The following is an 11,630-nucleotide window of genomic DNA, read 5'->3' on the forward strand; positions in this document are numbered from 1 at the left end:
CTAGTGTATACAGGTATATATGCCATAATAAAATTCAAAACACATTGTCGGGGGAGGAAACTCGAGAGACTTAATGAAAACAAAAAATCAAAGCAGGAATTCAGAAATGTGCACAGAAGTAAATAAAATGTAATACACTTAAAATAATAATAAAAAATAACACAAAAAAACCATCAACCTAAACCCAAACTGTAATTTATTCATCGATAATTCCAAACCCAAAAAAAGCAATATGGCAGGGAGATGACAGAAGTAGCTGATAATTTTCTACAGCTTTACTTACACCTATTTCTCACTATTTGTCATTTACACACATGCTATAACTGCAAAAAAAAAAAAAAAAACCCAAAAAACAAGTATTTGTATTTAGAAGTATGAAGTAAAAGTGTTAAATATCATTTCTGTGTTGGATAAGGCTTAATGTTTAACTGATAAGCATTACATTAAAATAAATGCTCCCATCCAAATGAACCAAGAGTATACACATCAACTTAAAACATTAAATTATGATATTTAAAACATGCAACAAAATCAAAATGCTTTTGGAAACCGTAAGCTCAGACTCTTACAATTAAAACCATAAATCTCAGGTTTGAATGGGGAAATGCATTACATGCCTTTACGCTCTGCTACAAGTGATCAAAAACATACTGCATTTTTTTTTTTTAAAAAAAGAAAGAAATCAAAGCATGATTTAGACCCTTGTGATTAACACCTTATTATTAGCAGTTTTACCTAATATCTTAGTTAATAAGCAGTTTTAATTAATATCTATAATATTCAAATGCTCTGTGTATAAAATTCATTAAAAGTCAAAAGTACACATCAACATAAAATTAAAAGAGAGCAAAACAAATATTATTGTGACAGTATCTAAAGACCTCCTGTCTCTATCAGTGTTTCCTCAGGGATGTTCTGTGGGTCATCAGGCCTCAGCTGTTTCTGTGGAGCAAATCACATCAGCTTCTGGATGGATCAGTTGTATTGTAAATAAACACATTGTTCACAGTAATAAGCAAAATAGTTCATGATCAAAGCCCTTTAAACAATTTGTGAGATTTTAAGATTTACACAGTATGGTTTGTTTTTTTTTCATCTTGACCGCCATTAAGTTCATCATAATGTTTCTTCACCACCTGAAGATGATCTGAAACATCTAAAAACAAAGTATTTGTATTCATTAAATATTTATTGTTAGTGTTTGTATTGAGAGGATTCCTAATACTTTATATATTCTGTTTACCTGGCAATGAGCAGGTCTCAGTCTTGAGTGAGAAGTCAATGGATTCCTTCATGGTGTTCTCCAGTGTCCTCAGAACAGTTTCCTAATTTATTATCAAACCCTTTGTTAGTTTTTACAGCGGTAACTATTGAATCCAAGAATAACTGGACAAGAGATAAATTATTGACATGATATGTGTTTCAAAGCTACTTCGACATTTTTGCGCATCTCACCAAAATCAAGAAAATACATTCATATAATTTGTTGATTTTAAATTGTAACAAACCTTCAAATCGCTCAACTGCTCCAACATGGCATTTTTTGCCTCTTCAAACATGTACTTCCTTGAGTGCACATGCCTTTCAATAGTGTGTCTCATCTTCTTCAGGGTGCCTCGTCCTTCAAATGCTGCTGCTTCTACAAGGAGACAAAAAATATTTATGCACAGTTGAATGGAAATACAGTGGTCCCTCGCTATAACGCGGTTCACTTTTCGCAGCCTCGTTGCTTTGTGTATTTTTTTTTTGTGCAATTTTGCATGTTGTATTTTTTTTTTTACAGCACATTGTGTTCTGCGTCCTGATTGATTGACAGTGGTCTACAGCGAATCTCATGCTGTGTCTTCTGTACAGTACAGAATGCGCTCAGCTTGTCAAATGTACATAAATCTTTGATCGCTAACAGTGTAACTTTGAAGTGCTGCACTTAACGTAAGTTTTCTCTCCAATAAACATAAAAAAAAAATATGATGAAGCATATCTTGCCTTTGGACAGACATGGCCACTCTGTGTGAGGATCTTAATGTATTCTACGCTAGATTTGACACAACGAACACCACAAGACCGAACAGTGTACACACCGTGGATGACGTCAGTGTGCACACTGTCTGAGGAGGATGCGCAGATGTGATTCAGGAAGCTGAATGCACGCAAAGCTACTGATCTGGACGGGATCCCCGGCCATGACCTCAAGTCATGTGTGGCTCAGCTGGCTGAAGTGTTTACACACATCTTCAACCTTTCCCTCTCTGTGTCTGTAGTCCCAGCCTGCTTCAAAACGGCCACCATTGTCCCTGTACCCAAATCCAAATCACCTGTGCCCGCCTCCTGACCCCCCGCCTCCTGCCCGGCTCATCGACAGACACCCAGCCTTCACTGTCCAGCATATCCTGGATGTGCGGCGGCGAGGTAGAGGGCAGCAGAGCTGGGCAGATCGTTGATATTTGACCCTGTGATGATTTCTGACTTTTTAAGGTCAGAGGTGTGACCGGCCGCAAGGAGGCATCCAGTGTTTTTCAACAGAGCCGGCTGTTCCACCTCTGGGAGGAGCCACCGTGTTCCTGCTCATTGCTCTCACCTGTGGGTAATTAAGCCATCAACATATAAGGCCGGCGCTCTCAACTTCTCTTCGCCAGATTCTCACCTAACCACAGTTAGTGCAGACCACCCCTGTATTTTGTACACGTCATAGCAAACTACCTTGACGTTATAGCAAACCATACCTGAACTTATTTCAGTGGCTCTGACCCTTCCCTGGGACCCAGCCATCCAGTCTGACTCTCCCTTTGGCCCAAACAACAGTTGACACTTCACTGATTGTTTATGTAGCTCAAGTCGCAGAAGCGCTCCTTCATTTTGCTTTTGTTCTTAGCGCAAGTTAAAATACACAGCTCAGTTTTGTAGCCTTGTTTCCTTACACTTATTGTGTAAAAAACAGCAAAAAACATTTGGGAACCACTACCTTAATTCATTTCTTTCTTACCTCTATAGCATTTTTTCATATTATCCTTGATTGTCTCTGTCAGACTGTTGTAGATCAGTTTCTTTTGTGTGAGGATGGTTTTGTTGAGCTTTGCCTTTATTTTCTTTTCCTGAGAAACATGAAATATGGATTAACATTATTTAAAACAACATCAAGGTAAAATATGTACTAGTTCAGGGTTTAAATGACGTTCTAATAATAGATAAGCTATCAGGGTCATTAATAGGGAAGTTCTTTTACCTCTGTCTGGAGAAATATCAATTGCAGTTCAACATCTTTGTACTTTTCAATCAATGAATCAGTGCTGAGTGAAAACGCATCGATGGCGCCATTAAAATGTCCACATTTTACGTCATTTCTGAATGTGGTAAAGATATAGTTTATAATGGCAGTATTAGCAAGTTTATAATATAATACAATTTTATAATATAGTGCAATTTGGATACATGTATTATACATATTGGTGCTGTTCAGAATTAGATTATTCTCACGGGAAGGTCTTTCTGAATTTTTCATCAATGCTTTCAGTCAAGTAAGATGCTAAAGTCACGTTGAGGTTTTTTGGTTTTCCTTTTTTTGGTTTCTGGATCCCATCATTCCTAACTGCAGACTTTAGTGTCCTGTGAAAAGCTCCGTCACTCATTTTCTGAAACAAAGGAGTAGTTTTGAATTTTTTGTTTAAACATGGTAACAAAGTAACCTGTTTTTGATCTAATTGTAATTAAAAACATACACTGGGGTGTAAGAAGGACTTCAGTTTTTTTTCACATAAATTTTGGGATTTTTCAACTCCCTCACTTAGGCGTTGTTCAAAAGCTTTTATAATTTTTTCAATTGCTTTTTTGACTTGATTAAGTTGGATGAACAACTTCCCCTCAAGGAGATCATACAGATCGTTTTTTTGTTCAACCTGAAAAAAAGAAAGATCATTATTTAGGGCAGTAAAACATAACATATTGGTTCTTTACTCATTTTTGAGGGGATCTTGACAAACTCAGGTTTTTAACATGAAGCTCATGCATAAGTTCAGTCAGATAAGTCTGTCATCATTCGACTGCCTCTGTCTATTCTTCAGCTCACTTCCATTTCCCCACACTATCGACCTCATTACTCTAGTCAATGATTTTTTTTTTCTGCAAGCAAGTTTTTGTTTGCAGCAAAACAGCTTCTGTTCTCTGTGCTTTTATCTGCTCTTCTGTCATTCTGCCTTTCAGATTCTCAATCATGCAACTCGCCTCCTCCCCATCATGCATTTTTATGAACTTTAAAAAGATTATGAATGAGGCTTTATTGCCTGCTCTTACCACTTCTCTTATTGTGGCTCCTTGAATCAAAGACAGAATTCCATAAGCTCCAGACACATAGTTTAAGGTCTCTGAATGAGTGTCATTTAGATTTTTCAAAATTTCCTTAAGTTTTGGTATTTCTGTTAAAAAATTGAAAAGGACATGAATCTGAGCAATACATTTTCTGTTACACAAAAACATACCTTAAGTCACTGTATGTTCATTCATAAAGTGACTTCACCTACCATTGTGATCTGGATTTGCATTCTCCCCTTTAAGGAACTCTGTGGAGCTCACTGTGAAGACTTTGAAACTATCCTCACTGAAGTGATTCTGAGAACATTTTTGATGGTTAGTTTTTCTTTTTGGGGCAGAAGATAGAAGATATTTGTTTTAGATTTTGCTGTCAGATTATAAATTTACCTTAATTAATTTCCGCCTTTTGAATTCATTCATCACTGCACTCTTGATTTTCTTTCTTTTATAAAGGAAAGAAAAATTGGATGTAAAATTAATTTACTGTTAGTATTGTAATGGAAAATTTTGATTATTCTCATTTAAGCTGTAAGCATTTGAGTGCATACTCAGTTGTGTTTTTAAATATATTTTGTAAAGAATATTATACATTGCATATTGTGATATTAGGACCAATATCTCATAGAATGTAATAATAATATATTAGACATTCCTTATAATGTCTAATAATGTTTTATTAGATGAAAATAAGCAATATTAGCATACCTGTAAAATCGCAAATGATAGTTCTAAAATTAATTTGTCATTTGTATCAAAGTGTGGCCTACTACAATGGGAAACCTTAGCTTCTGTTGTAATGGACATCCTCAGTCTTAAATTAACATGAGTGAAGTGTATGATCACCATGTGCATCTGTGCCAATCTTTCTTTGTAATTTGCATTTTTGGCGTATTTGACTTACAGATCATCTGGGTTTTCATGATCTGACTTGGTGCAGATAAAATGAATTTGCTGACACTCGCCACCATTTCCCAGCAGGCTACTGGCATTTTCCAGGATCTCCCAGGCTTCTTTTTCTGATGCTGCTTGATTCATTTCAGTCACAATCCAGACAGCTGAACAACTGGCAACAAACTGGAAATGAAATAAAAGTATGTAAATTATAAATAACTAATGCTTTGATGAAAGATGACATGACTTCTGTGAATTACCCCTGTCCACATTCTATCTCTGCTTCTGTTAGAGTCACCATTTGCAGGAAGGTCCACAAGTGTGACATGATCAAGAAAATCATTGTCTGGCACTTTGACAGTCACACACTTCACAAGCGGCCAGTACCACCTCTTTACTTCTTCTGTCTCATTTGACTCACTTCTTGTGTATTTCACAAATTTTTCAGACAACCCTTCAGCCTGCAAAATAGTAACAGGATGAATTACATTAAAATAAAGACATTTTAATGTATGTGCTCATAACAAAGGTTTTATAAATTGCATGAAAAAGACGTTTCTTTTTTTTAATAAAAAAACAAAGCTTTTTTAGATTTTACTGTGGATCACACTAAGTGGACTGGTTATTATATGGTGCTCTCTTCTACTACATGGGTGATCGTGGCTCAAGAATTGGGAGTTCATCTTGTAATCGGAAGGTTGCCGGTTCGAGCCCTGGACAGTCTCGGTCGTTGTGTCCTTGGGCAAGACACTTCACTTACTGCCTACTGGTGATGGCTAGAGGGGCCAATGGTGCACTATGGCAGCCTCGCTTCTGTCAGTCTGCCCCAGGGAAGCTGTGGCTACAACTGTAGCTTGCCTCCACCAGTGTGTGAATGTGAGAGTGAATGAATAGTGGAATTGTAAAGCGCTTTGAGGGCCTCAAAAAGCGCTATATAAATGCAATCCATTATTATTAGTATGTAAACATTTAAAGCACTTTTTACAACTTGCCTCATTACCCCAAACACTTTTTTCTAGGTATGCTTTTTCTAGCTAACATTTACAAATATTCACACTCTGATGGATGCATTGAAGATCAACTGGGGGTTGGTAGATATTTGGCATGCAGACTCAGGGGAGCCATGGATTGAAGCTCTGATTAATAGGCGACCTGCTCAACCTCCTGAGCTACACCCACTGAGGCAACAGTAATTGCATTAACATGTGAATTAGTAGCATAGGCTAATGAATCTTTACGGTTTTATGATAAGCTGAGCCAGTCAGCAGACTTCAAGTCTAAAATACTGTGCTATGTTTTTTTTTGTTTTTTTTACTTCTGTATACAAATGTGAAACTCTTGAACACCTCCACAAAGAAAACTTCAAGCTCAACAGTAACAGGATAATCAGACAGCAACAGGATAGCGAACCATAAAATTTTAACCACCACAATTGTTACTTGTTTTTTTTCCCCCTGTTTGTTGGGTGCCAAACATTTTGAATGGAATTTCTCAGGTGGCACATCAACACATTGCCGACATATATCTGCTCAGCAATACACTGGGGCAACATCTGCTTCACCAGTGCTTTTTTTCTGTCTGCACTTTCCAAGGTAGGGAGGCATTAAATAGCATTGACATCATCTTTATACTGAAAAGGTGCAGCATCACCGTAGCTTAACACTTCTTTAGTGACTTCCTACTGCTCTCTATGTGATGTTCATAAGCCACACATTGATCTTGTATCTCACCAAAACTGTGGTCTAATATATGCTTTAAACTGCAAGTATTCCTATGTTCTACAGGAGAAGAACTTAATTTTATTTTGGTCTGTATTACTGCACACTTACTGAGTCACTTTTCAAAATTTTTGTCTTGGATGTTCGAAACTCTGGAATATCTATGAAATATTTGTTGTCCATGAGGTTGTGAGGGGATCTTTCTTTCCACTCTTCTCCATACAGCGCTGATAACTTTTCATCAGCATCAAAAAAGTCATCATTACCACCACCACCATCATCATCATCATCATCATCATTATCGTCGTTGTCTTCAAGAACCTCTTTTAGTGACTTCAACTCACTTTTCCAATCCTTAAAAAAATAAAATGAAATTGCATCTTGAGTTTTGCAGCTACATTGTAGCACATTACTTTACTTCAAGAATCACTGTGTTCATATTTCATTCTACCTCTTTTGTAATGAACTCGATGTGTGCCTCATACTTTGATCCACTGGTAGCCTCCACCTTTATCATTACTGAGGTACATGCACTGACACTTCCAGAAGGCAACAGGCCCTTCTTATTTATGATGGCATTGATTAAAGAGCTCTTTCCAGCCCCAGTTTTACCAAAGACACCAACCAGGTGCCTCTTTTCTGTCTCCAGATCCTTGGTTTTATCCCTGTTGAAAAAGTTTAAATATGGATTAACTGATCCAGTCTCAGAAACAAACTGAAAATGTGGCAAAATCAGAAAGATTTGTTTTTGAAAATTTGTTTTTAAAAATCATTAGAATATTTATTGTTGTCTTTTGTTTTATTTTAAAGTCTCTGAAGACTACATACATGCAAAACATGAAATATTAATCAGTATTCAAAAGCTACTGATCACCTCTAAAAACTGAGATTATGGTTTCTGGTACAATTCACCTTAATACTGGAATGAACTGCATCACAGCTGCATGTTGAGCTCTGATTTTAAATCTTTAGTATCTCTATTATACCAAATTACAGCAAAATGTTCCTCCATTTCTTTGTTTCTTTTTGGTACAACTTACTTTCTAGCATTTTTGCCCCCTTCCTAATCTTTCTGAGACATGTTGACATCAAATACAATATGACCTTATTTTTTTCTTAAAATGGTGCATTTTCTCATCTTAAGAATTTGATATGTTTTTGTCATCTATTGTCAATACACTTTCAGAGTAAAAGATTTCATGAATGTTTTTATTTTCATTTGACAGATGTCCCAACTTTCTTGGAATTGGTTGGAACAACATCCAACAAAAATAGGAAATCTTTTTTACTCACTTTAGGAAAGCACTGAGCTTGTCACGGCCATGTAGTCCTTCACTGACATGTTTCATTATGTCTTTGACATCAGACAGTATTTCTGTTTCTGTCAGAGTGAAAGTGAAGAACTAATAAGTAGGAACCAGGAACCAGTGTAATGCAAAATGTGGCCCACTGATATCCAAAGCAGGAAAACGTGTGAGGATTTTCACATGTTTATACTGTATGGCTATTTTTTTTTAAAATGCCCATTAGTATTTTTCATTATATATTTATGTATGTACCTGACTGTGATCCTGCTGTACAGTTGTATTGTTGTTTAGGAGCTGGTTGCCATTGGCTGAACTCACCCTGAAGATGATCTGACTTTCTCTTTCTTTTTTGGATTTCTTTTTTTTTTTTTAAAGAAAGAGAAAAAAAAGAACAGTTTCTCTCAAGATTGAAACTTCTGATAACACAGGTCAACAAAATTTCTTTTTGTAGTCATCAGAAACCACAATACACTTTTCTAAACCAGCTTTTTAAATTATGACTAATTCAAAGTTTACTAAAACTAATAATTTAAACTAATTATAGTTTGCAATGGACTTGCATGCAGTTTTTATTAAACCGCACGGACAGATCAAGTAACTGTTTCAATATTTTCATTGTGAAGTCAGATAGATGCACACTGTCGCATAGATATAATGATCAGGGTCAGTCAGCTACCACTGTTTCTTCAAAAAGAGATTTTCTTGTGTATACTGTGTCTGGATTGTCAGGCAATGGATCATCATGAGGAACAGGCCTTACTGCAGAATCCAGGCTGGGATATACAATTTTGTGCTTATTTTCAGCTGAGAATCTTGTATTGGCGCGGCAAAAACAGCAATCATTGATGATCTTGTGGTTCCTGCCACATTATCGGGACTTCAAATGGTATTGCTACCCTTTGTAGATTTAGCCAGTCATGCAGTCCATTGGAACACTTAGTCCTGCTCGGCCAGTGGAGAGCCAAAGTACAATTTATATATCTTCTTAAGGTCTGTGGTAATGGGGCGACATTATGCTTTCAAACTTATCTCTGATGATTTTGACCTGTGTAATTAAGTTTAAAAGCTGCAAAAATACTACTGTGAGAATAAACATATTAGATGCAATAAAATGAGAACGACAGACATTTTTCTTACCCTTTTCACTTTTGGATGGCGAATCCTGAGGATGAATAGAAATATTTGACTTTCATGTTTGAAATTAAACTACTATAGTTGTACATATATGCATAATTGAATTTATACAGGAAATTATAGCACCTGTATAGGGACACATTGCTCTTTAACAAACTTAAAAAAACAACAACAACAAAAACAACTTTCACATGCACTTTTTACAGTGTGCAAACCATGTAAAAATAAGTATACAGACTTACATTCTCCAATAGTACAACGATTAAAACATGAAAACCTTTCATATCCTTTCCTCTCAATAAACATGATCCCATGAGTCAATGTTTCTGCCTCATTCAGAACCAGTGACACAGACCTAGAGACCAGTTGGTAACCACCAGCTCCTAGAGTAAAATGTGTGCTCAAACATGAGGCAACTACATCAGTTTAGTGTTCAGTGGAGGTTGTAAGGATTTTAGGTTGCCGGCTGGTCTCTAGGGTTGTGTGACTGGAGCTTTACTTTGACTTAGGTCACCTTAGTGTATATGTATGACAAATGAAGGCATGCTGGTTCATTATCTGAAATTCAATAATCCTTAGCCGATCCAAATCAGCTGTTTCTTTAGACTCTTGTTTGCAGAGCAGGTAAGGTTAAGTGCAAATCAATGTAAAATGAATACTTTAAAAATGTAAGTTACAATACGGATATTGAAGAGGAGTGTCATGAAACATGAAACTTACTTCAACAGAAATATTAACTGCTTGCTTTTGTGGTTGAGTTGTATTTTGCTCTTCCTAACATAATGAAAACATTGCAAATCCATCAGCAAAAAATAAAAGAATTTTTGTGAATAATATTGCTATCACAGATACATTGAAAGTTAAAGTAGTTTGCACATAATAATTCTACAACAAATTTATCTGTAAGCATTAACAAGAGTGAGATTTTTCCAGACAAAAGGAAAGAAATGTTGAAGGATTTATTTACCTTTAACAGCTTTAGTTTATTGTTGAATTTCACTCTAGGTCCAGCTTTTGTGATCAATTGATTAATTTCCTGATCATCAAGATGATATAGACTTTCCTCATCAATTTCTTGAGCTGTAATAAAATTAAATAGCAGAAAAATTTATTATTTATAAAATTACTTGAGAAGTACTTTTTTTTTTTTTTCAGGAGATTCCAGTCTTAGGACATTTTCTTTTGCTTACACATTTTGTGTAGTAAATATGCAAACCGCAAGTGATTTTCTACTCCCCAAGCATAGACAACATTCAAAACTGATCATGCTATAGTATGAACACCATTTAAATGTGTATTAATAGGCCTTATTTTTCAGAGTTAAGAGAACGTATAAGTATCAATAACTGTAGCCATCACTAATTCACAGTAATATTTACCTTCAAATGCCTCAATCCATTCACTTAGTTTCCATTCAGTCAGTTTGTTTCGCACAAAATCATCCATGACCAAGAATAGAAACTGTAAGATAAATTGTAATTTCTGATCCTGTTAAGGTGAACGAGCGGACTCAAGCGCAGATCTCTGAACGGTTTCAATTAAAGAGAGTTTATTTACAGTGACACCAGGCGCTTTAAACAACCGTGCAGGGCAACTGGTGCTCCCGGGAATCCAGGGAAAAGTGAACACGTCCAAAACTCCTCTTCTCACTCGCCAGTCACTCACACGTCCTCTTTGTATGATACACGACGTCCACATACGAATATCCTAACTCACGACAAAGTCAAGGTAAAACAGGCAGGGGACCAGGAGGGTCTGTACAGGGGGAGAGAACACAAATTTGAGATCCACGGAAACACGACTACGGAAAGCGCGATAAACCAGAGACAGCCTGTCAGTTTTTGGCACAACACCTGTACTACACTGACTTAAATGGTAAAACGATATGTGACAAGTAGCACAGAATTTGAGATCCACGGAAACACGACTACGGAAAGCGCGATAAACCAGAGACAGCCTGTCAGTTTTTGGCACAACACCTGTACTACACTGACTTAAATGGTAAAACGATATGTGACAAGTAGCACAGAGCCGCCGCCCTGCGCAGCCGGTGAGTGCGTAGGCAAAGCGCGTGAACCACTGACTGTAGAAAATGTGGGCGACCTGACAGCTTCCCATAAGGCTGGCTACATTATAGATCATGTGAGATTATAATATTATTTTATGCCATGTTAGACCCTTAATTAAAGATTGTGAATTATTATGTAGTTTTAGTTCATTCTCCTGAATTAGAAGGTGATAACTATTGCATCTGTTAAACTGATTTGCATTACAT

The 11,630-nt window shown here is 36.4% G+C and overlaps 1 protein-coding gene across 3 annotated transcripts; it reads right to left on the reverse strand.

The window, feature by feature from the left end:
• Positions 1–353: 353 nt before the first annotated feature.
• On the reverse strand, positions 354–11,391 carry LOC113020763 (nuclear GTPase SLIP-GC-like). Of its 3 annotated transcripts, XM_026164983.1 has the most exons (21): positions 10,913–11,391; positions 10,735–10,816; positions 10,323–10,435; positions 10,076–10,129; positions 9,359–9,383; positions 8,474–8,578; positions 8,208–8,295; positions 7,366–7,579; positions 7,026–7,268; positions 5,457–5,657; positions 5,207–5,379; positions 4,693–4,747; positions 4,515–4,602; positions 4,288–4,409; positions 3,717–3,893; positions 3,475–3,629; positions 3,224–3,341; positions 2,984–3,092; positions 1,509–1,639; positions 1,244–1,325; positions 354–1,156 (listed from the first exon to the last, which is right to left on the reverse strand). In XM_026164983.1, exons 1-21 carry the CDS (start codon positions 11,051–11,053, stop codon positions 1,068–1,070), a joined length of 2,565 nt encoding a protein of 854 aa, XP_026020768.1. In that variant the 5' UTR covers positions 11,054–11,391; the 3' UTR covers positions 354–1,067. The 3 variants fall into 3 exon arrangements, with proteins under 3 accessions (XP_026020768.1, XP_026020769.1, XP_026020770.1); XM_026164984.1 differs by lacking the exon at positions 10,076–10,129; XM_026164985.1 differs by having other exon boundaries at positions 10,735–10,979.
• Between the last annotated feature and the right edge of the window lie 239 nt (positions 11,392–11,630).

Source organism: Astatotilapia calliptera, chromosome 4, assembly GCF_900246225.1.
Source record: "Astatotilapia calliptera chromosome 4, fAstCal1.2, whole genome shotgun sequence".
Lineage (NCBI taxonomy): Eukaryota > Metazoa > Chordata > Actinopteri > Cichliformes > Cichlidae > Astatotilapia > Astatotilapia calliptera.